The 26,229-nt window shown below is 37.6% G+C and overlaps 2 protein-coding genes and 1 non-coding gene across 3 annotated transcripts in view; 2 read left to right on the forward strand and 1 right to left on the reverse strand.

The window, feature by feature from the left end:
* The window catches only part of LOC100013336 (histone H4), a 44,023-nt gene that overhangs the window by 3,847 nt on the left and 13,947 nt on the right, over positions 1 to 26,229 (forward strand). The gene's annotated exons all lie outside the window — the stretch shown is intronic.
* TRNAM-CAU (transfer RNA methionine (anticodon CAU)) lies at positions 18,900 to 18,971 on the reverse strand. The gene has a single exon. It is a non-coding gene; the product is annotated as a tRNA-Met (tRNA).
* Positions 20,495 to 20,974, forward strand: LOC100013294 (histone H4). Its single transcript, XM_001364228.4, has one exon. The coding sequence runs from the start codon at positions 20,547 to 20,549 to the stop codon at positions 20,856 to 20,858; it is 312 nt and encodes a 103-aa protein (XP_001364265.1). The 5' UTR covers positions 20,495 to 20,546; the 3' UTR covers positions 20,859 to 20,974.

The following is a 26,229-nucleotide window of genomic DNA, read 5'->3' on the forward strand; positions in this document are numbered from 1 at the left end:
ATACACAAGACAGGAAATGCAAAAGATGGGTGGTAGCTTGGCGCAGAGATTCAGGGAAGCTTCACTTATGGTCTGCCTCCTGCCTTCAAAAAATAAAATAAAATTCCAAAGTGGGGAATTGAAGAGGGAATATGTTTTAGGCGCCAGTAAATTTTGGGAGAACATGTAGATCAACTCTATCTCCAAATTATATTTCTTGATGCCTTTTGAGTGGGAAGAAATAAAATGACCACCCACCCAGAGGATAGTTACAAACCTGGAGTCAGAGAGTGGATAGCATAAGCAGCAGTCTTTATTCTTTCTAATGAGAAAGGGCACCGTTGTCCTAATGGCAAAGCCCCATGCATGAGTGCAGATAAAACCATTTTATAGATTCCTAATGCAAGATCCCCACCCCACCCAACTCTGCCCAATGCCCCATGGTTTGGGGGCTCGATTTAGAATCTAGACCAGCAAGTCTCCCCAATCAGAAAACAAGAAGTTACATAGTGTCAACCTGGAAAAACACAGAACCACGAAAGTAGTCAGCAAAACCAAATCTTTAATCAGGAAAGGTCCTTAGTATTTATTTCCCAGACACACAGAACCAAGTGCTAAATACCACAAAGAATCAAACCTGGGGATTCTGGGGACAGTGTTTAACTACTTCTGATTTTAAAGAATGAATTTCTTCCATGTCCATTAGATCCATTTTACTTTTCATGGAACTCTTTTCTGTAAGACTCTATGGCTTACAAGACTCATCCACAGGGTCGGCCAGTCCTGTGACATCCTGCTTGGGGTAATGAAAAATGAAGAGTAACAAAAGAAGAGATGGACACTATATGAAAAGAGAGAAATAGTGCCAATTTTATTTGCTTCACACAGAACTTTTATAGGTAAAGACTACTTAGACAAAACCCACAGGAATTTATGATTCTTCATTCCAGAAACCCTAACCTTGGTCCAGGGATAGGCAAGTGTTCAAAGGTTAACCCACATCCTTCGTTTATTACAAATACAAACAAGGGGAAGAGGGGCAGAGAAGGGGATAAGTGCCCACCTAATCATAAATTGCCTTTCATAAGTGTTATCCTGCTTCCTTCATGTTTACTGTTCCATCCTTGGTCCCAGGATGGGTAAAGATTAATCCTCATCTTTGTCTGAAGCAAAGACAAGCAAATCCACAACTTTATCTTAAGCAAATACAAATAAAGAAAAGAGGAGGTAATCCTCAACTACACTTTTCTTCATTGGATCTTTTGGCCTCTTTTTCCAGTTGACCAATTTTGATTTTTAATCTGTTATTTTATTTTTGCATTACTTTCATTTCTTCCCCCCCCTTTCTTCCCATTTTCTTCAACCTCTTATTTTGTTTTTGGATTCCTTTTTTAGTTCTTCCAGTGCCTGAGAACACTTCCCATTTTACTTTGAAGTTTTACATGTGGTTGTTTGGATCTCACCTTGATTCTGTGCCTTGCTCTTTGACTCCATAGAAATTTTCTAGGGTTTGGTGTTTCTTTTGCTGTTTGCTTATTTTCCTAGACTTTCTTTGCCCATGAACTGGGAGTTCTGAAAGTTTCTAATTCTTTCTCCTCTGCTGATGGCTTGCAGGACTCAGCACTCTGAGTTATTTTTGCTCTGGGGCTTCAGGCTTTATCACAGTGCAGGCTTGAAAGGGTCCAGAATGATGGACTTCTAGGCCTCACTGGGGGGATGGTGCCAGGACCCAGGACTTTAAAGGAGTGGACCTGGGGTTTGGGGTGCTCTGTCATTGGTGTAGGTAGGGTCCCAGGATCCCAAAGTTGGCCTATTCCCTGTCTTGGGGGGAGAGGGATTGGTTGGCCAGTAACTCCTCTATGCCCAATTTTGCTTCTGGTTCCCCCTAATTCCATAAAAATGGACTCTGCCTACTCTTCAAGTTGTGTTCAGTGGGAGAGCCCCCTCACTACATTTTGGTGTTTTTTTGTTTTTTTTTAGGCACTGTCATTTTGAGGTACTTTTTAAAGATTGGTTTGGAAGGGTTGTTAGAGTGGTTTCAGCTTTCTCTGCTACTAAGCCACCATTTTGGTGCTGCTCCACTATTCTTTTTCAACTTTGTATTAGTAACTCTGTTAAGAGCATGCATCTGAAAAGCTTATGTTGATGCATTCCACTAACAATGTTTATGTTACAATCTTACTGAATTAGCTTATAGATAATTGATCCATGACTGTAGAACCAAACATTGCACATGCATTTTCTGTAAGTAAATATCATTGTGTAACCATGTTCTGTATAACAAGCCTAAACCTCTTCTTAGTCTCTGAGTGAAAAGACTCATGAATGCAAAAGTTCAGTTTTTCTCTCTCTGAAGTTAGATACCATAGGCTTAAGCTTTCCCATAATCCTCAGAAAACTCCATTCTTAATACTCTTCATAAACTTTAATCTTAGTACTTTGAGATTATCTCCAGTTTATCTTTTATATCTCATTTGTACATAGATGTTTACATGCTATTTCTCTCAGTAAGCTGTGATCTCTGAGACCAGGGACTGTTTTCCATCTTTCTTTGTGTCCCTGGCACTAGTGCTTGCCACAAAAAAAGTGAGTAGAAAATGCTTCTTGGTAGACTGATTATATTACTTTATATATGAACACTTTGTGTTTATTTGCTTGTATGTGTGTTATATAACCTTAGGAGAATGTAAACTCTTTGAAAGCAGAGACTAATTTGTTTTTGTATTAGTAGCATTAGTTCCTTGCACAGAGAAGGAACTTATTAAATGATTTTTGAACTGAATAAATTAAACCAGTACTAGTCTCTGCCATTAGCTTGCCTTCTTGTCAAAGCTCCTTGTAGAGTTTTGTGAACTCTTTATGGAACTTACTGCTTTCAACCTCTTTCTCTTTCTTTCAGCTTCCAACTCCCATCTCTCCTGTGTAATTGGGCATTTTCAAGAAACTGGTTCTTAACCTAGTCTGGGCTCTTTCATTGACTCTCATCTGGTATCTTTCTGTTCTTTACTGAGGAAAAAGTTTTTCTTTAAGATTAGTGAATTCTTTAATGACTAGAATGTCTTGACCCTCTTGAGGAATCCAACAAGTGACAATACAGATCTATCTATGTTCTTTACTTCAAGAGAGTGCCTCCAGGAGATCCATAGGAAAAGAAGGTAGGAGGAGAGGATGGAGAAGGAAATGATAATAATGATGATGAAGAGCAGTATGTATTTTCCACTTACTAAGAGAGATGTCTAAGTTTAAATGATCATAGGGAGATCACATAGTGACAGTAGTAAAATGAATATACTAGCAAGATTCAATGAGGACTCTACTAATGCAGAAGTGTATTTTGCATTATAATACATGTACAGCCTAGATAAAATTGCTCACCATCTTAGAGTTGGGGGAGGAAAAGGAGGGAGATTGTTTGGATCTTAGAATTTGGAGAAATGTATGTTGAAAATTATTATTACATGGGTTTTGGGAAATGAAATATCTTTGAATTAATAAAAGAAATAAAGATCTATGGTAATATAAGTTTTTTTCACTTTTAAAACATTTAATATTTTTTTCAATTACACATCGAAAAAAGTTTTGACATTTTACAATTCAGATTTTTTCCCTTCCTTCTCCCTCCACAAGACTATAAAAAGTCTAACATGGTTTTAACAGTGCTTTTAAGCAATATATATTTATGGAAATATAAGTTTTGAGGAAAAAGATAAGCTCTCCCATGAGCCCAGTTACGGGGAGTTGGGGAAGCACTGGATTGTATGATCTCTACCCTTCCTTTTAGCTCTGAGATTCTATGATTCACTTATCTTTCCTCTACCAATAAACAAAATTCAATGGTATGATTACTATAAAGTATTATGAAATGCTTTTTAAAAAGGAGGTGGGTTTTAGACGGTCATCTCTCTGAATATGCGTTAACTTGGAAATAAGCATAATTTTAGGAACATGCTTAAGTGGGAAGAGCACTTTTTCCTCAGCTGTAAAATTAGCTCAAGAGTTATCTGTCTTCTAGAAGCACCTTTAATCTGGAAATTAGATTTTGGAAGAAGGAATGTAGTGAGTTTTGAACTTCAAAAAGAGTGGAACCAATTAGTCACAGAGTAATGAGAAACGACAGTGCTACTTAGAGTAGCAAGAACAGGAACAATACTTCATCTTAGGGAAATGCCAGACTTGACAAAAGATTAGTGAGAATGACCCAATCATTGGGCTGATGACTAAGGTTGGATATTGCATGGGGGCAGGAGTTAATGAAGAGTTAAAAGAAATGACACTTAGTACCAGCAGCCTACTAACAATCTTGGTTTATTCCATCATACTCTCCTCCAAAAGGCTTCAGGCTTCTGCTTTGAGCTTCTGCTTCTACTTGCTCTCTGAGCCAGATACAGTCCCTATTTTATCTCTTTTACCAAACTAGCTCATTATGGGAATCAAACAATCGACAAACATAATTTTGACTACAGCCTGGCATCTAGAGCCAGGGAGGGTATTTCTTCCTATCCTCCATATCTTTATCAAGGTTACGTTATTCTCTTCTATTTAACTATGTCCTCTTTGTGAACTTACAGAATGAGAGGAGGGAGAGTTTGGGGGGATTTAATCCCTTGGTCCCTCACAGTTGAATAAGAGTAAGACTAGTTATCCTGGGAGATTTGTGCCAGCATTTATTAGTAGTAGCAGAAGTAATAACTGATGTTTATATGCTCCTTTAAGGATTATCATGTTGTGAGATACAAAGTATAGATATTATTATCCCCTTTGTAGTGATAAGAAAGTTTCTATTTAGAGAGACTAGATGATTTACCTAAATCCACACAATTGGCATGTGTCAGAGGTACTATTGAAATCCAGGCCTTCTTGAATTCAAGTCTAGCATACTCTTCACTGCCTTCTAGCACTTATGAATCAGGTCAGAGAGCTGAAGTCTCCCTATTTATTACTCATATTTTATTCTTTCACAAAAAAATTTAACTCCTTTTGAAAGCCCAGACTAAAGATATTCTTATTGGTTCATTTTTATCCTTCATGCTTGGCAATCTTTTTAGATCAAACTGTTAACAAATCTCTTCAAAACTTGTGTTAAAATTGTATCTTGTTCTGGGCCCCCTGATGAACTCCCACCCCTTTCAGTAATATGTTGATAAGCAACCAGTAACAAGGGGACAGAGCAGGAAATTAGATTGCAAATGGGGTATCTAAAAGTCACACCAAGCTATCCTGAAGATCAAAGGAACATAATTTAAAAACTGGACCATTATGTTAACAAAATTTCTTGGTTATCTGTGTTAAGAGGCAGCTAGGTGGTACAATGGACAGATTACTCGACATGGAGATGGGAAGACCTGAGTTCAAAGTTAGCCTCAGAAACATCCTAGCTACATGAGCTTGGCTATGTCACTTAACCTCTGTTTGCCTATGGACCACTGCTTTGTTGTGGTGAAGGACTTGCATAGCTCAATGACATTCTGAGCTATGCCATGTAGGGTTACTCTAGATGGGGCAGGTCATAGTGGAGAGTTCTGACAAAAGGTGATCCTTGGAAAGAGGAAATGGCAAACCACTCCAGTGTCTTTACCAAGAAAATTCTATGGACAGAGGCCCACAGGGTCACATAGGGTTGGACATGACTGAACACCAGTGTGACAAGGAAATCACTTTAAAAGACTGGTATATATTAATTTAAGGTCGCCAAGGAATTCAGCTATGTAATTCCTAAATAAAAACTCAAGTCAGCAGTCAACCTTTTATGGAGTTTAATTACAAACAGGAGGAAGAAAGGTATGAGAGAGAGAGAGAGAGAGAGAGAGAGAGAGAGAGAGAGAGAGAGAGAGAGAGAAGGGAATAGGGCTTAAATACCCCCTCTGTTTAGGCTGGGCCAAAAGGCCCAAGCCCTTAGATAGCTGAGGCAAAGAATAGAGATTAGTCCCTATCACTCACGTGACCAAAATGGAGAAACAGTCTCAGGGGCCTCCACCTCCAGCTTTCTTCAGAGCAAGCTTCTCAGAGCACAACCTCTCAGAGCAAAACCTCTCCTACCTCCCTAGTCCTCAGATCCCGCTATCTTTAAGGAAACCATCCAAGTTTCCTCCCCTCAGTTCTCACATCTACCAATCACTGTCCATGTCTTCCCTGTGCCAATGGTGGCTCTAGCTTAACCCAGGACTGCCCAGAAGTCTGTGGCTTTGCACATGTCTGTTGAAGGTCATATTCTCAAATAATTAAATCTTGATCCTTTGCTGCAGCCCTTCCTAAATCCTGTTACCCTGAGTAGGGTGGAGATTGGAAGTTCTAAGACCTGGTTCTGTCATTCCAAGTATCTCTATTGTATCAATTCTAAAATCAATCATGTCTCAGAGAACTTCCTGTTCTATGCTTAAGCATAGGTCAAAGCCCTTTCCATTGTTCAGCAAAAGGTTTCTGTCCTAAAGTAATTTTAAGTAGGGAGGAGAAGGACCCTCCCATGCCAAGGGGGGGTTCACATTCCAATAGACTATCAGTAGGAAATTTTTCAAGTATGAAATTTCCCAATAGTGAAATTTCCAACATTTATAAGTCTAAGAAATTTTAAGGTTTACACCAGCAACAACAATATGTGTTGAATCAGCAGATCCTACCAGGTGCTTAGGTCAGGGTTCTAGTCCTATGATATATAAATCCCAGACTCCACGGTTCCAGAGTAGCAGAACATCTAAAGGTACTGACAACTTTCAGGTGACCATGGACATATTAACTAACAAAACTCTCCTACTTAATGATTAAGTGAGATGTTTACCCTTTTGGTGATTAAATCTAAAAAATGGGCAGGGGAATTAATCTAATCTTCACTCTAATCTTATCAAAAAGGGATATGTTAACCTTGGTAGGGGTCTTATAGCCAAGTGGGGAGAAATTATTTTCACTCCAAGATCTCTTCTGTACTTAGTCATCTTCAGTTGCATTTCAAGGCTTTAGGTGGTACCTAACCTAGACTTGGGGACACTTGAGTTTAAATCCAACTTCAGACACTTACTAGTGTAAAGATGATTTTAGCATTTTTGACTTAAAATCTAAATAAGTGGTCACCATGGGAAATTCCAAAATATGAAAAATATCCAAGTCAGCTGGGGATTTATGGAGATTTTAATTAATATAAATGAAGGAATTAAGAAAAGGAGGAAGAGAGAGAGAAAGAGAATTAATTTAAACTGCTCTGGTTCAGACTGAGCCAAGAAGTAGTTAAAAGGCCTAGGCCAAAGTGGCCTCCCTGAGCCTAAGGGAGAGGGAATCAATCTTATCACTTACCACAAGCAAGCTCCAGTCCTCCACTGAATCTCCGGAACTGAGTTCAGAATCTAACTCAATTCAACTCTAAACTGAATTGCTCTGAAATGATGTTTTACCCTTCCTTTTAAAGAAAAACCTCTTTTTATGTTACCTCCCCTAAACTTTCACGTCTACCAATCACAGTAGATGCTTTTTTCCAGGCCTGCCCATTCTTAGTTCTCATCTTCTTTGGTTCTCACCTTCTCTGATTAGATTATATCTTCTGAGTACTTCACATATCTGTTTTAAGCTTGCCTTTTGTAAGTTACTTGACCTTTTTAGGTACTAATTTAACTTTTGCAGGTATTTAACACCTTTTGTATTAGATCTAAAAATACTACACCTATCTTAAGGTTCTAGCTTTACTATAAGGCATGAGTTAGGGACTTTCATTGTTCAATCAGGACTTTACAATTTTATCTTCCCCTAAGGTACTGTCTGAGTAGGGTGGAGTAATTTTAAAAGTTCCCAATACATTCCTGATTCTTGTTAGACCAAGTATCTCCATTGTTACAAGAAGGGAATAGCTAAACCAAATCTTCTAAGGTACAGTCTGAGTAGTTTTTAAGATTCACACTAGCTTACTAGTTTATTTCCAAAATCTGATTTTCTTTTCTGTATATGCAAAATAATTTCACCCCTAGACCTCTACCCTATTTGAGTTGACCCCTGCCTTATTGCTAAATCAATTAATTTACCCCTATGCTAATTCTTATTCAGTATTATCTAACTTAATGTGATTCCATAGGGGAAAGAATTATTTCTTTTCTATTAAAAGACACTAATAGGCAGTTAAGGATAATCAACTAATCTTATTATATAATATGATTAGGAGTAAAATTAGATTAAATAGTCAACTAGATTCTTTCTTATGTTAGATTTTAAACTTTTCAGAACATATATTTTGCCTGTCTACAAAAATGTCCTAACTAGAGGATCCCCACCCATGTTTCTTGCTGAGGGTTATGATAGGCAAGGAGGACTTTATACCTCCACCCTGGCTTATCTATGTACTACATGATAGAAATGTTCTACTGGGGTGAAAAATCCCTATAAAATGTCTTCTGGTTATTTTAAGAGGCCTTTGCTCAACACTTGGGTATGATTTTGCCTGTCTTATAACTTAAGATCATTTGAACAATTATAAGGTTATTATTACTCAATATTTGGGTGAAGATCTAACAGCCTGTTACTCTGTGAACCCAGTGTGACCATGCGACCACCAATGAAATTTTGCATTTTGTGCTACATTATTTGAATTGTGTGGGACTTGAGAATTATAACATTTATATTCTGGAGCATGAAGGGATCTCAGATCATGAGGAAGATCTAGGATCCTATTTATTGAACAGGAGCCAAGCACCTTTAATAAATAGAGATGGACTTGGAGCTTTGCTTCAGTGGTTTTCCCTGTGGATTGGGGAATTTTCAGTGATGTGCAGCAACAATGACAATATCACCCCTTTTGAAAATTCTCACTAACAGATTAAAAAAATTTTCCTTTTCCCTGAATCATTCATTCTATGAATAAAGAATCTGGTTCATGAGTGAAGTTAAAGTGGGACCCTGAGCAAAGTTGCAGTGCTTCAGTCCCAGGAATTGGTTGCTGTGGGGTGGTCAGCCTCCCACAGGGGATGGGGTCTTGGAGGTGGGACAGTGTCGGTAGAATGATAAATGGGACTCAGCTTTTGTATTCAACCCACAGCACATGTTTCACAGGATAAACTGTTCCACCTTGGCTGAGGCTTAGCTTTATTTTATACCCTCATGGTCACACATCTACTTGGCACACAGTTTCATTCTCAACATACATGTTTCCATAGAACCTAACAACAGACGTGAAGCCCAAGGAGATAGTCAACAAAACATTGTTGCTAAGTACAGGGTCAGAGGGTAGAATCAATATGACCCAGATATAGGTTAGGGAATTCAGAGCACAGATTTGCCAGAAGTTTTTATGCTTAGAAAAAAAGGGTCCTATCTATGTGGATATATAAGAATCTTTAGGTTTAATTTTATAAGTGGGATCTCCTGGTAATATTCCAGGAGGATGGAGTGGGACATCTGTATTTACCCTGCAAGCATGTTCCTCTCATCTATTTTTCCCAGAGCTAAGTAAGAATAATAATCATAGTAATTCCAATAATAAGGGGATATTAATAAGGAAAGTCACTTGGTGGGGTTTCAGTGGATGTTTCCAGCCTTCCTGGGGGCTGCTTTGCAGTCCCCAGTTTCCATGTGTGACCATGTTAAACAGCATGGTCTTTGATGACTCCCAACAGGAATGAATAAATTAAGGAGCATCTAACTGGTGTAACCATTTCTCTCAGTCTTTCTCTCCTTCACTATTGTCCATCCATACTTAGGGGCATTTAAAAAATAGACCATAGACTCTAGAGCAGGATCAGATCTTAAAGTTCATTTTTCCTAGTGGAATCAAACTCAAATGGCAAGGAGTGCCACTATCCCATGCAGAAAGGACTGCATGCTGATTCTGTTTTAAAATGTAATGTTACTTATATTTTATTTATTGTTACATATTTCCCAATTTACATTTTAATCTGATTGGGATGTACTTGGGAATATTGTAGGCAGCTAGTCGACTGATGTATTTGACACCTCTGATCTAGGCTAGTCCATCCCTCTTCATTTTTTCCTTTCTTAAATGAGGAAAATGAAGCTTACACAGCCTTTTCCAAGTTAACGAGCAAAAGAATTCAAATTTAAGTGCATAGCATTGATGTTACATCTAGCACTGTTTTGTGTCTGTGATATAATGAGTTGCCCCAATTCATACAGGTAGGAGGTAGCAGGATTGGAATATAACTAGAAGTCCTTCTTTGTACTGCTGATCAAGGTTAGACCCTGGTGTGGTTATGAAATAAAAAAGCTAGTCTTTGATGGTCTCTTCTCTTTTGTCCTTTCTCTGATGGAACAACATAACAGGGTTTCAAACTTATAAATAGAAAATTTGATAATTAATAAATAAGATTAATGTTTATATTAAGATAAAAAGAAATTCATTCTAAATTCCTTAATGTATAAAGTTTCAGTAAAGTTTACTAGGCCTGTAGATTTATAAGCTCCTACTTGATGATAATTAAAGCAAATTGGGCTTTATGAAAATTCTAGAATACACTATAAGCTATCAGGAGCCACCAATCTCTTATATACCAATGACTGAATTTTGTTTATTTTTATAACACTTCTATTGTTTGAATTTTGCAAATTGTAGTATCTTTATCTTGTCCTGGAAGTCCTTGAACCTGTGATACTGAATGTTATGCTTTGCCATTACTAAATATAACTCTTTTTTGTTTTCTTTATCTGTTTAATACTCTGTTCCTAAATTGAAACTTAATATACTTAGAGTACAAGATAATTTCTAGAACTTCTCATGAAGATCTCCACAAAAATATATCAGACTCAGACTCCTTGTGTCAAATTGGGACACTCTCTGATAGAGAAGGATTCTCCAATAGATATTTGAATTCTTATTCTCTAACTTTGTTTTTCAATAAAACCTCATTTCTGATAATCCTCATTTCTGATAATAATCTGACCACTAAATATAACACAGATTAATTCCATTTATTTTCTTCAATGCCCTATAGTGCCCTATGCCCTTAGCATGCCATGTCATACCATTCCAAATCTGCTCAGAAAAAAGGCTGGGGGGTTCTTTCTTTCTTTTGTAAACCTTGAAATTTCTCAGACTTGTGAATGTTAAAAATTTCCCCATTGGACTGGGAACATCCCCCATTTTGATGAGAAAACTCCTTGCTATGGGAGGACCTCTACTCCACCTGTACTTAAGACTGCTTTAGGGGAGAAAACTCCTTGCTAAACAATGAAAGTACTTGGACCCATGCTTATAATAAGGCAAGGAGTTCTTTGAGCCATGCCTGTTTTTTAGAATTGATACAATGAGATGCTAGGTACCTAAATGGGTCGGGCAAGTTTTCTCTTAATGAGATTAGTTGACTCAGCTGTGTTTTCACTGGTTCAGACTAATGAGGAGATTTGTTGACTTAGCAGGAATTCAGATGGGCAGTCCTTTGGAAAACGTCTACAGTGATTGGTAGATGTAAGGACTTAGGGGAGGTGACATAGTAGAAAAACCCCTATATAAGAAAAAGCAGAATCTCTTGAGAAAGAATCCTTTTGGAGGATCTCTGATGAGGATTGCTTGGGAAGAATCTCTTGAGAGAGGCTCTGGAGAAGGGAAGTTCTTGGAGGACAATCTCTAAGGAGGTCTCGCTGGAGCTCTTCTGAGGGGACTCTGTCGCTCTGGAGAGAGGCCCTTTGGAACAGTCTCTGGCTGGAAGGCTCTTTAAGGAGGACTCTGGCTGGAACTCTCTCTGGTGAAGTCAGCTGAGATGGAGCTGGCCTGGTGGCTGTCACTAGAATCCTTGCTTAGACAGACCTTGTGGTGAGTGTTAAAAGACTGACTGATCTCTCTCTCATAAGACTCAGGTCTAGGCCATGTTGGCTTAAGGCCCTTCATATTAATTTCCTTTTCTCTCTTTCTCTCTTTGCTTTAATTCCACATTTGTATTAATTAAAATCTCTATAAAACCCAGTTGACTTGGGTATTTGAATAATTGGGAATATTTCCCTGGTGACCACCTTATATTTGATTTAAAACCAAGACACTGTAGTGAAAACATATTTTCTGCGGTCAAATTTACTCACCTTCTCTTATATCTATCACAATTTATATCTTCCACCATTTTAACTCACTACAGTTTACAACATCACTCTTTTAACTGTTACAGTTTAAGGCCTTCAACCATTTAAAATCTAACACTTTCTTTCTTTTTTCTTTCTTTCTTTTTTCTTTCTCTTTCTCTCTCTCTCTCTTTCTTTCTCTTTCCTTTCTCTTTCCTTTCTTCCTTTCTCTTTCCTTTCTTCCTTTCTCTTTCCTTTCTTCCTTTCTCTTTCCTTTCTCTTTCCTTTCTTCCTTTCTCTTTCCTTTCTTCCTTTCTTCCTTTCTCTTTCCTTTCTTCCTTTCTTCCTTTCTCTTTCCTTTCTTCCTTTCTTCCTTTCTCTTTCCTTTCTTTTTTTGATGCTTCTATCTTCAGGGGTTTTATAGATGACTGGGGAAAAATAATTTCTAATTCAGGATATCTTCTGTACATAATAATTTTCAATTGGGTTTCAAGATTTTTTCTGTCTGGCTTTGGGAATCCTGAATCCTATTTGTGGGAAACATGTATCCTATATATCAAGTTACAGAGTGAAGTCTACTGCCTAGTGAAGAAAAGATGGGGCCTAGAATTTTTGCTGTTCTCTAGTCCCAGTGAACAGGTAATTTCTTAACCTAAAAGAGACCATATGGACCAGAAGTTGCCTCATTTACCTCAAGCATGAATTTCATCATGTTCCTGGAACTCTCTTGCCACCTAGGATTCCATAATATTCTTTTCCCTTCCCTTAAAACCTCCAAGGCACAGTGTCCTATAACCCTGGGTCAATTCCGTCTCTAGACCAAATGCCAAATAATAAACAATCTGAACTCATTCTTTAATGATTAACATACTTCTTGTCATGACTTCCTCCTCCCAGTGATTTTGATCTTTTAGTTGCTATTTTTGTTCTGTTCCATGGTCCTCACTGATCAGTTCTTTATTCCTATCTTCCTCGACTCAATTCCTAGCCCCCTCTCCATTATCCCCCCTACCTCCCAATATCCTACTCTAAAACTATCTTTGATCTCAGGATCAAAATTCCAGATAACAATCTTCTTTTTCCCCCCTTTCTTTCTTTGTTAGTGATCATACAGTCTATTTATTTATTCATTTATTCATTTATTTATTTATTTATTTATTTTTATTCATTAAAATATTTTTCCATGGTTACATGATTCATAATCTCCCCTCTCCTACTCTCTCCTCCCCCTCCTAAAGCCAACAAGCAGTTCCATTGGGTTATACATGTTCAAAACATATTTCTATGTTCTTTGTATTTGCAGTAGAGCAATCCTTTAACATCAAAACCCTAATCACATCCTTATCACTTTATGTGATGGAGCATATTTTTTCTAATGCATCTCTGCTCCCACAGTTCTTTCTCTGGCTGTGGAGAGCGTTCTTTCTCCTAAATTCCTCTGGATTGCTGCTGGTAGAGATGTTGATTGTGTCACAATGTATCCGTCTCTGTATACAATGTTCTTCTGGTTCTGCTCCTTTCACTCTGCATCAATTCCTGAAGGTCTTTCCAATTCACATGGAATTCCTCCAGTTCACTATTCCTTTTAGCACAATAATATTCCATCACCAATAGATACCATAATTTGTTCAGCCATTACCCAATCAAAGGGCATCCCCTCGTTTCCCAATTATTTGCCACCACAAAGTGTGGTTATAAATATTTTTGTACAAGTCTTTTTCCTTATTATCTCTTTGTATAAACCCATCAGTGGCATGGCTGGGTCAAAAGGCAGGCATTCATTTAAAGCCCTTTGGACAGAGTTCCAAGTTTCCCTCCAGAATGGTTGGACCAATTCACAACTCCACCAGCAGGGTATTAATGTCCTAATTTGCTTTCTTCTTTTTCCTTTCTTGCACTCTTCATCTACTGTCACTGAGAGCTAGTTTGCTCCTGATGACATAGCTTATCTTGTCTCTATTTTTTAGTGCTTGTTGTACTTTCACTTATACTCCCCTACTCACTGGTCATTTTAGGGGAATCTTTACTCCTTATCACCACTTCCAGACTCTCCTACAGTCATCACTGAGTAGCCTTTCCTTTCAGGTTCATTCCATCCACAGACTATTTCATAGCCTTTTGCTCCATCTCCTTGACTTAAGTTTCTCCCATGCTCAGTTGTCAATTTGATCTTCCTTAAGCATAAGTCTCACTGAGTCATCACCTCCCTCCAATCAACTCCAATTTCAAATACAAATGACTCCCTTTGGCTTTTAAAACCCTTCATAGTTATGCCCTCCCTATGTTTTGTAAACCTTAAAATTTCTTAGACTTATAAATGTTGGAAATTTAGACTTATAAATGTTGGAAATTTCACCATTGGGAAATTTCCAACATTTATAAGTCTAAGAAATTTTAAGGTTTACAGTTTCCAGGCTTCTTCCTTCTTCCTTCTCTTACTCTAAGGTATTCTGAGATCCAGTGACACTGACTTTCTTGCTTCGCATTCCATCTCCAGACTTAGAACATTTTTGTTGGCTGTCTTCCAGCCTTAAACTCTCTTATCCTGTATTTCTACCTCTTCACAGAATCTCGATTTGTGTACAAAGACTTTCCAAATCTTCTTTAATTTTACTGCCTTCCCTCTGAGATTTTCTCCAATTTAGTACACATATATAAATATATAGATGCATGTATATATATGCACATCTCTTTCTATACACGAATATCCATAGTTGTATTTATGTATAGATATATTTATGATTACATTTTTCAAGATTTATACCTATTGTTTGCACATAGTTATTTGCATATTGCCTCTCCCTTAGATTATGAGCTTCTTGAGAATAGGTAGGGTGTCTTGCTTTTCTTGCATCCCCAGCATTCACTACAGTGTTTGGCATGTAGTAGATGCTTAAGAAATGCTTCTTGGTTGACTGAACTAGGGATGCTCAGGGCATACATTCTCTCCCATCCCCTATTTCCTTCTCCCTTCTCTTCTCCTCCCCTCTCCTTTCTTCTCTTCTATTTGTCAAGATGAGCTCTGGCTAAGGAAAACTATCACAGAATAGTATCACTGACACTACGAGGTTTGTGGTTCCTCAAGTCTCATTCAGAGACAGGAGATGTCTTCTGCTTTCACTGAGACTCTTTCGTCCTCTCCAAAGTATTTTGGAGCTAATAGCATTAACCATGCAACAACAATTAGGGGCAGCTAATACTAGCTACTTAAGTTCCAAGTGAATGAGAGACAATAGCAAAAGTCTCTTTCCTTAACTCAAAATTACCAGAGAAGAAAATTATCTCTGTAGGAGTGCTCAGGTCATCTCACCAGCATGATTCCTACCAATGCTACAGCACATTCATTGGCTTCAGTAGCAATATTAACAAATATGTCCATTGTCCTTAGTCTCTTAGTTTGGAGTTAGAGAGCAGAATCATATCATTTAATGTCATTCAGCCACGTGGTTTTAGGATTGAGGGCAAACAATGGATCCTTACTCTCAATATGACTCAACCACATCTGGGTTCTTAATCCTCCAAATTTCTATAAAACCATCTCAGAAGCTCCCATTCCACAAACCAGTTGATTCAGAGAAACTGGCTATCTTATCCATGGCAGTATCATGTGTTACACATGGCATCTTGACCTTTCATTCTGAGACTGAAGACGGCTGTCCCAGGTAGACCATGTGTTTTTTATTTCTCTGCTTTCTGTCATAGCCTGATTGAAGGTGACTCAATGTTATGGGTATTTACTTCATTTTTTAAAAAAACACTTAGCTTCTTGTCACAAAACTAGGATGTGTCTGAGGCTAGATTTGAACACAGGACCTTCCATTTCTGGGCCTATCATTCTATCCATTAAATTACCTAGGTAGCTGCCCCCTGTGCATTCACTTCTGTCTGGACTATCATTAGCTCTGTGTGTGTTAGGAGGTGTTATATTTTCGTGGGTTTCAAAAAATCTGGGTGAAATAACTGATAAAATGTGAATTGTACAAAATGATAAATTATAATAGAAATTCACATTGATGGCACATTTTACAATCACAAAAATGCTTTGTATTGTTATCTGATAAAAAAAAAACAATAGCTCAAGGGGGCAGCTGGGTAGCTCAGTGGATTGAGAGTCAGGCCTAGAGCTGGAGGTCTTAGGTTCAAATCTGGCCTCAGGCACTTCCCAGCTATGTGACCCTGGGCAAGTCACTTGACCCCCATTGCCTAGCCCTCACTACTCTTCTGCCTTGGAACCAATAAACAGTATTGATTCCAAGATGGAAGGTAAGGGTTTTATAAAAACAATAGCTCACATTTAGGTAGCACTTTAGGGGATGTTAGATCATTATAATATAAATATATACATTTCATTTTATACTAATAGGATTTCTTTGAGATAGGTTGCACAAGTATTATTTCATCCTATAAATTAAAAAAAAGGAAGTTCATAAAATTGCAGAATTCATAGTCATTTAGGTATTGGGAATTGAAACTTTGGTCTTCTTATTCTAAGTCATATAAAAAAGTTTGGTTTAAAAAAAATTTTTTTTAGGAAAGACACAAAGAATTCCCACCAAAAACTCATATCATGATATAAGATAGTGTCTAGAGCAAAGAAGTCACAGAAAAATTTAGGGCAAGGCCTCACGTTGATGCCTCATAGTCACATTATGGACTTGGAAGCCAAGGGAGGAATAGAAAATCATATAATATCGGCAAATTGCAAGATGAATAGTATGAAGGAAAAGGAGGCTATGTGTGTGTGGTATAAAGGTGCGGACTCTTGAAGATCAAAAATGAAAAAAAAAAAAAAGAAAGGCTATGCAGCTCTGGGGGGGCTGCTGACTACACTCATATTCATGTTGGGATGGCCTAGTCACAATGAGGGATTTCCCTCTTTTTGGATCATTTTGCTCTAATCCAGAAGAACTCTGAGAAAAATCTCTAAAGCAAAACTGTAAGTATTGCTAATGTTTATAGTTTTCACAAAAGGAATTAATAGGATCTCCTCTTGGGAGAAACCATACTCCATGTATGAAGGCAGATAGGTCTAGGACAGTGTCTTGGGGCCCAAATGCATCTGTTTGTGAGTCAGGGATCCTGAGAAAAAAGGCACCAGTATGTCAGGATGATCAGTACAAGCCTTTGTGACAGCACCTTGTAATGAACAAAAAGGAGCAAGGATATGTCCCTGCTATGGTTTCATTCTTTAGTCTCTTTAAAAGTTTTTTTTTTTTTGCTAAATATGTTACAGGGAAAGTTGGTTAAAATCTTCCAGATGTGGCTGAAGTAGCTGGATGTGTGAATATTTGACCAAGACTGAATTGGCTGTTAGCCTGCTTTCATTCTTGACCTAGCTACAATATTTATGAATTTTTTTGCCCCTAGTTGTAACTAAAATCCATTTAACTCATAATGTTCCTAACTGCAACTATGATCTGCTTAACACACAGGCAACTATTTATTTCTTCCACCACAAAAGAAGTGCTTCATAGCTAGAGAATGAATATACCTTAAATAGTCTTAATTTATAGATAAACAACTCTCGTGAATAAAACCCTGAACATTTCACTTGTTTTCAAGAGCCCATGTAGCAGGGGTTAAGAGAAGGTGAGTGCTGGATAGTGAACATCACAATTTGGATAATGGTTTAGGAATGTAGAAAGGAATGGAATAAGCATTTACATAGCAACTACTATGTGCCAAGCACTTTTTACATTGAGTATCTTATTTGATTCTTACAACAATTCTGTGAGGTGGTATATTTTTCCCATTTTACAGGAGAGAGCCAAGAAAAGGTTTTGGGAAACACTTAAGGTTAACAGGTCTGACCTAGATGAAGATGCAACAAAGGAGTTTCAGAAGAATCCACACAGGAAGAGAATGAGCAAAAGTAGTAAAACAAACAAGCAAAAAGAATGGATGGGGTAGAAATGAATATGTTTATAGACAGTAGAGAAACAACCAGTAGGTAGGGAAAAAATAAAGATTAGCACATGGGGAATAAGAAAGGAGATGACAAAGGGGACAACATGTTGAAGAAAATGGAATGTGACAGAGCCATAAAGATACTTTGGGCCAACTGAGGAAAAGTAACAAAAAAAGACGGGCTTGAACTTCTGCTCTGAAATCCTTTGGCAAGGTCAGGGTTGGAGAGAACTACAGCCCTTTGTTAGGAGCTAAGGTTAACTTCAAGATAATAAGTTAAGTAATTCCTCAAGATTACAAAACATAAAATGCAATGAACCTAGTAATAACAATTTTATGATTTTTTCCCTTGCCATTTAGAGGTAAATCATGAAGAGGAATTTGATTACAGGATGGGGGTGGGGGTGAGGAAGGAAAAGGTCTGAGGCTATTTCAAAGAATAGAAAGCCAAAAGAAGAAAAAGGGGTCAGTTGCATCAAATCTTAGAGAACTCAAGCAAGGAAAACAAATACAGAGAAAATATCACTGGGTTGGTGATTAATAAACAGTTTCCATATAAGATTTGGAGAAGAATTCCAATTGCAAAGGCTAAGTAGGTGACTAAAAATATGGAATAAAGACTGCTCTTTCAGAAAGTAATATCAATAGTAAAGGGTTTTTCACATAGGGAAGGGTTTTTGCTTGTTAGGAGAGGAAAAAAAGCAATTTGTTCTCAGAGAAGGAATCAGTGAAGAGAAAAAAGACACATCTGTCTGTAAGACGCAAGATTCAATAGCCAGTCTTTCCAAGAGACTTTGGATACTGTTGCTGTTTCTTTAAAAGGGAATAGGATCCAAGTGTTTCCTCATTTGTAAAATATGCTCGTTGGATTTATAAGTATCTTCCTAAACTGTGTCCTATATTCTATTGCAAACTTAAGTGTACTCAATTTATCCTTTTACATACATACATGATGTACATTTCAATTCTTTTTCTTGATAAAGAAGTCATTTTAATAAAGTGAAACGGAAATGACGAAGCGCATAAACAAAGAACTAAAATAGCAGAGGATGGTTTCGATCCATCGACCTCTGGGTTATGGGCCCAGCACGCTTCCGCTGCGCCACTCTGCTCTCTCTGACCGCGGTTTTGACTTCCTTCTAAAATGTCACATTTTCCTGCTTCTCTTGTCTTTTGTTCTCTTCTTCAAACTATCTACTCTTCCTGAGGCGTGGAACGGAGGTTTCAAACCGTGGATCCCCACTCAGTCACTTAATCATTTTGGGGGGCCAGGACTGAAGTAAAAGACAGCAAGTTGAATGTCGTTTCTTAAAGGGCTTTGCCCTGGCTCTGAATAGGGAATACGCAGCAGATGCTCTGCCAGCAAAATGCAGGGCAGAATTGCTCCACTGTTAAAATGCAACGCCCGGGTGTGAGAACAGACTTTATAATAATCCTGATGCAAGATTCCGCTCTCCTCCCCACTTCTCCAGTCTCCATGTGAGAGGGACTGTGACATTTACAGTCTTTGAGCGGGGAATTTCATTTCAGGGTACAGTAAATAAAAAATACAGAACAAAAGAGTTTCTTCCAACACTCTTCCTTCCTTGCGGATAGTTTAACAAACTCGCGGTCTTTTGTAACCAGGTTTGGGACAGTGAGATCAGTTCAGGAAGATAAATTTTCTAGGGACGGGGAGCTTTTGCTCCCCTATGTTTCTTATCACTACTTCCTGGACTTGTTCTGAGAAGTTTGCCTCCGGATTAGATAAACCACCCAAAGTTATGAAATATAGAAATGGGGGAAGGGGTGGAGGAGCACTTTTATTCTAAGCCTCTACCTCTTGCTGGGGTCCTGAAAATATTGGCGTTAATGAGCCAAATATCACTCTGAGAATTCTACACTTAATCTCATGCTACACAGTGACATTCTGGATGAGGACTAAATCATGGGCAGGGCAGAAACACCATATGTGGGATGGAAAATGAGAGGGAATGTTTTTGGATGCCGTGGCCACGACCTGTTTTCTCTGACCGCGTGTGGAAGGAGAAATGAAAACAAAGAAGACAACAAAGAGCTGTCGCATTTTCCATACGCTATTACTAACTCTTGGGAACAGAAGATTTTGAAATGAACGCAAAATAAACGCTATTAGCTTGGAATCGAGAGCAAGCACTTTCTCAAGCAGGCAAGAATTCTGTCAATGAACCACTACCAATACCAAAGAGCCATCTAAATATTCCCTCCTAGATTTCTTTGTGAACTGGATAGTGTGGTTTCGGAGAAATTTCCAATCCAGTTAAATTCCTATTATGCATTAAGTAGCTTAATACTCCTGAGCAAATCCTTGCACCATTATGGACTTCAATTACAGAATTTTCTTGCGGAATTTTACGGGAAAACAAAATTTAAAAATACATCACAGACGAAGTAGAGGAAAATAGGAAAAAAGATTTCTTTCAATAGGAAGGACATGTACAGTAAGGGGGGAGGTGCGCAAGGTTTTGAATTCCTAGCCCGGTAGCAGTTACAGACAAGGGAAGCGGCGTGGGGCGGGAGAGAGGGGACAGTGGGATAGGAGATGACGCAATAATCAAGTTTCCCGCCCGCGCGCTTTCAGTTTTCAAACAGGTCGGGCCCTCGCCTATAAAAGGCACCACAACCAACGGAAAGCTCAGACGCTTTTTTGTCTGTCGTTGTTTGTCATCATGTCTGGTCGCGGTAAAGGAGGCAAAGGGCTGGGTAAGGGGGGTGCCAAGCGGCACAGGAAGGTTCTTCGGGACAACATCCAGGGCATCACTAAGCCTGCTATTCGCCGTCTGGCTCGGCGCGGCGGCGTCAAGCGTATCTCGGGGCTCATCTACGAGGAGACCCGCGGCGTGCTGAAGGTTTTCCTGGAGAACGTAATCCGGGACGCCGTCACCTACACAGAACACGCTAAGAGGAAGACTGTCACCGCCATGGATGTGGTCTACGCCCTCAAGCGCCAGGGCAGAACCCTTTACGGATTCGGCGGCTAAACTCTCCAAACTCGCCAAACTTAACTTAAAAGGCCCTTTTCAGGGCCCCTCACTTTTTCACCTAAAGAGCTGAGATGGGGCTATGGCATTAAAAGGTTTTGCTGGGCTTACCTTAACTATCGCTTACAGTGCATAGTGGGGGCAAGGTGATTTTCGAGAACAAAGGTAAAGGAGTGCTGCTGCTGGCAAAGGCCTGGGAGACTCGGGAACGGTAGTGTAGGATTCTTTACAAGTGGGTATTACAGCTAAGACTTCCTTTATAATGGCAATCGCTATGCCTATGGAAGAAGAGCACTAGCTTTTCAGAACAACTTTTCCACGCGTTAATAGACGTAATGGCCCTTTTGTGACGTTTCCCAGAGATTTTTTTCCAACAATTCCAACTAAGACCCAAACTGAATTTTTTAGATCAGTCCCATTTTGTGTCAAATACTACTTGTAAGACTTTTTTTTTTTTGTCTGCAATTTAATTCCCCGAAACTGAAAAAAATGGAATACAAAGTAGTTTCTGGGGGGCAGCTAAGAGGTATTTTGGATTGAAAGCCAGGCCTGTGATCCGGGTGGGGGTTAGAGTAGCTTCCAATTAACCCCAACTACATTTTAACATGGGTTTTGTTTTCTACTCCAGGCATAGGTTTTAAAAATACCGGTTAAAATAAAACTTAATTGTTCCTTATGCTTCTATCATAGGCCTGCTTGGCCATATTTTAAATTTAAAGCCTGAGAAATTTATTGATAAATAGATTAGATTTTGACTTGTTATATTGGCAGCTGGGACATAGGCCCTATTCCTCATAGTTTTGAATTTTCAAAAGGTATCATAAGGTATTTTTAATTCCACCCCTTCCATAGATGAAACTAAGCCCAATGAGGTTAAGGTGACTTGTTCAGGGCTACATAAATAACAGGCCGAGATGGGATTTAAACCCAGCTTCACTGAATTCAGAGCTAAAAAGATCTCCCTTATTTCTCAGTAAGTATATCTATTGGCTGGTGTACAAATAGAAGTCAATAGCACTGAATAGGGTGTCCTAGAAATCTAAGCTTGGAAATTTATGAGTTGTGGCTGGAAAGGAGGCAGACTAGCAACAAATTGTGGAAAAGTTGAATGTCAGACAGAGTAGAAAGTTTGCTAGGTAGACAATAGTTTGCATCACAGGTTTCTGAGTGTGGTGACATGAACAGATTTCTAGCTAAGAAATAATACTTTGATGGAAGTTAGACAAGAAGTAGAGAATTAAAAGTATAAAACCTTATTAGGAAATTAATTAAAATAAGGTTCTATCATTTAGTAATGAAGGTCTGTAATTAAGGTCCTAGAAGTGAAACTAATGAAGGCCAATGGAATTTCAAAGTCAGAGCCTCAGGGAGTCATCTAGTCAAACTCACCCCACTTTCTTCCCCATAGATTTACAAAAAAGAATCTTAAAATACTTGCCTTTGCTTGAAGACCTCAGAAACCCATTACCTCTGCAGGCATCCCACTCCACTTTTGGATAGTTCTAATTATTAGAAATTTTCCCTAATAAGAATGAGTACTAGATCTCTGATTTGTTACTCCAGGAGTCACCTTAAGGAGTTACCTAGAACAACTTATATAATGTTAGGTAGAGGACAAAGTTGAACCCAAATATAAATATTCCTAGCTCCAAGAACAAGCTCTCACTATCTACTAAGTCAAGGTACCTGGGATAAAAGAGAACCCATTTCATCCCTCTTTCATTTGATCTTTAAAATTTGTAATCCAGTTTTTGTGATATTGATATATTTTGTTTATCATTTTCATTTCTGAGTAATATTCTTCAACTTCAAAAGCCATTGTTTTTAAAATGAAGAGTTAAAATGGCTAAAAAAGGAAGGAAATGCTATTTAAATGAACTTAAAATACATAAAATATTTCAGTTGAACTGCCATATATACTCAAGACATACAGATGATACAATTACAAAATATCCCTCAAAAATTTAATTTAGAGAAATAACTGGTGATTGTTTTGGGGCAATGTTCAATTTTAAAATATTTATCTAGAAGTCTTAGACTCAATTAGTATCAATTCCAAGGCAAAAGAGCAGTAAGGGCTAGATTCTAGTGTGTTAAGTGACTTACCTAGGAGGGTCACACATGTAGGAAATATCTGAGGTCAATTTGAATCCAGAATCTCCTGCTCTAGGCCTGACTCTAGATCTAAGAAGTTGCCTACCTGACCCATTATTGTTAAAAGTTTTTAAATGATGCTAGGCCAATTTACAGATTTAGTACTTTACTGATAAAATAGGAAATACTGTACAGAGTTAGACAAAACAAAAACAAGATTCAATTTTGAAGGGAAAAAAAATCTTAATGAAGAAAGGAATAGCATTTCCAGACTATAATAAAACAGTCATCATTTTCTTCACACTAATGTTTCTAGTTATCTTTCTGACAGTAGCTACTGTAGAACTTTTATTTACAAACATCCCAGTTTGATACAATTAAGTCTTTGTATATATAACCTTGTGCAAATTTTTATGAGAAATACTAGAAATTATCCCATACAGTAAGTTTTACCTTAAGTTGCAATTTAGGAACAGGGATTGTCTATGAAACAGAAAGGGAAAACATCATATACTTAGTGGTTTAGATCATAACTTATCATTCTGGTTCAAGGACTCTAAGATTGGATAAAGATATTTGTAACTTATAGACTCACACAGAAGTAATTTTTATGCACAAAATATTAGTGTCTTCTGATACCATATATATATATATATATATATATATACACTAGAATTTGTGTAGTCAATACCAATTAGTAACTTATCAATATAGAAGCCTACTAAAATTTAGCTAAGCCTTAAGCATTAATGTATTTGTAAACAAGACCCTAATATTTTGTTTCCATGTTCCTTTCTTCTTGTCTTTTGTGTTATACTCAAAACAAAAGAATTCTTTAAAAGAAAGACAGAGGAAAATGGGGATGCTTTCATGGAGGGAGGGAAGGATTGAATTCTGGGAGAAATTGAAACTATATAAAAACCAAAGATGCCAATAAAAATTATTTTTAAATGATTACTCAGAGTTCTTTGTTTTAATATTCTTTTCAATTATATTATATATATATTTTTCTCATGGGCCTTCTTAATTCACTCTGACCATTTCATACCAATGCTACTATGTTTCTATGAATTTCTCTTATTTAGTGAGGATATCATTTTCAGATAATCAGATAATCCCCTTTTACTTACTTTTCTGGAAAAGAACTTCAAGGAACTCAAAAGGAGCTAAACAAAGAACTCAAAAGACAGATAAACTGAATTGACTAGACTGGTCTTCCCTACCCTGAGGATTGAATTTTTTTTACCTTTAATTTAAAAAAAACCCATTATTTATTAGAATTTATTCCCAGGTATCTGAGCCCCTGGAACTTAGTTCCTAGCACCATAGAATTCGAATAGAACTCATAAATTATTCTTTAAATATTCTAAAGCTGTACATAATGATCTTTTGGTACTAATTTCACTATTATACTTTTTATTATAAATTATATAGAATATGAGTACATCTTTTCAAATTAAAAAATGCAATCTGTTCATCATTTCTTATGGTGCAGTAGTAATCACAATTAATACCACAATTTATCCAGGCATTCCCCAATTGATGGGACATTTCCTCAATTTCCAGTTCTTAGCCACCACAAAGAGAACTGCTATAAATATTTTGGAACATATAGGTGTTCTTTTCCTTTTTCCCTGGTCTTCTTGAGAAACAGATCTAGCAATGATATTGCTGGATCTAAAGGTGTATATATATGATTTTATAACTCTGAGCAAGTCTTCAAATTGATCTTCAAAATGGATCATTTCACAGTTTCACTGGGTGATTCTATTTTCCACATCCCCTCCAACATTTATTATTTTACTCTTTTTAACATTTTTAGCTAATCTGATAAGTATGAGATAGATGGTTCTCAGAATTGTTTTGATTTGCATTTCTTTCTCATCTCAGAGCATATTTTCATATACCTATATAGACATTATGGTTTTGATTTCATATCTTCTGCCTATTTATCAAAGTTCTTATTATAAGGCACTGAACCTAAACACTTTATATAATATATTTCATACAACCTTATCATTCATCTCATTTTTTCACTGGCTGAACTCCTTGCCTAGAATGCATTCCTTTTATATCTCTACATCTTGTGATCTAGTTTACTTTTTAAGGCTCAGCTCAAGTGCAACTTTCTGCATGGATAGTTGTCCCTGACATTTTTAGGTCAAAAATGGGAGGCCAGGCTGAAAATCTGACTAAAGGAATCTACTTTCCCTAACAGCAAATTCAGATTTCTGGGGTATAATTTGTTTTTTATGACTAGATCTTTCAGGCCATTTAGAGCACACAGCCTGTCATTAGCAGCACCCAGTGGAAATTTAGGCTAGATAAATTATGTAAAGCATTTCTTTTTGAAGTAGTGGGATTGGTAGAGAATGGGGGGTGGGGTCAGATAAAGAAGAGAATGTAAATAGCTTATGACTAGGGCAAAGAAGTGAAGACCCACTCCTACTCCTTTAGCTTTTGGCTAAATTTACCTTTGTGAAACCCAGTAATTTTATTGTTTGTGCCCTCTCTCCAAAACTATTTAATCCTCCTTTTTTGTATCTCTTTGGGAGCCTAAGTATGTATACCATGGTGCATAGTTCTCTTGGGGGAACCCAGATTGCAATCTTTCTGATCTTAATTTGGTAGGGTTTTTTGTTGTTGTTTTTTACAGGTTGAGAGTATAAAGTCCATACTGTGGAAAATCATCTATTCCTCCATGAATGTCCTATTCCATAAGCCATTTTACAAGGAGGGGCTCTGAATTCTTAAAAGTTTTGTTAGTATAATTTAAGCTTGGAGTTTGGGTTATCCAATTGGAAAATCTTTAAGGATGAAATGTCCTGTCTAAGCCTCAAGTTCTAGAAGCCTCATCAACTAAGGGCTGGCCAACAGGTGATGATTTTTAAAAATATTTTTCTCCAATTACATATAAAAACAATTTTTTGACATTTAAAAAAATTCTGCATCTGGAATTCTCTCTCTCCCCAGTTCAGTCTTATTTGTTTATTTTAAACCCATATCTTCTATCTTAAATCATTATTGTGTATGAGTTTCAAGGCAGAAAGGGGGTAAGATGTTAGGCAATGGAGGGGTTCAGTGATTTGCCCAGTCACATAGCTAGAAGAAGATGAGGTGACATTTGAACCCAGGACTTCCTGTCTCTAGCTTTCAAACCCCTGAGCCACCTCACTTCCCCCAGTTCAATATTTTTAAGTCATCCACTCTAACAGAAGATTTCTTAGGATACACTTAGGAATATTCCTGGCTTTTCAGGTATGGAAGTATCCTCCAC

The sequence above is a fragment of the Monodelphis domestica genome, chromosome 2 (assembly GCF_027887165.1).
Source record: "Monodelphis domestica isolate mMonDom1 chromosome 2, mMonDom1.pri, whole genome shotgun sequence".
In the NCBI taxonomy this organism is placed as follows: Eukaryota; Metazoa; Chordata; class Mammalia; order Didelphimorphia; family Didelphidae; genus Monodelphis; species Monodelphis domestica.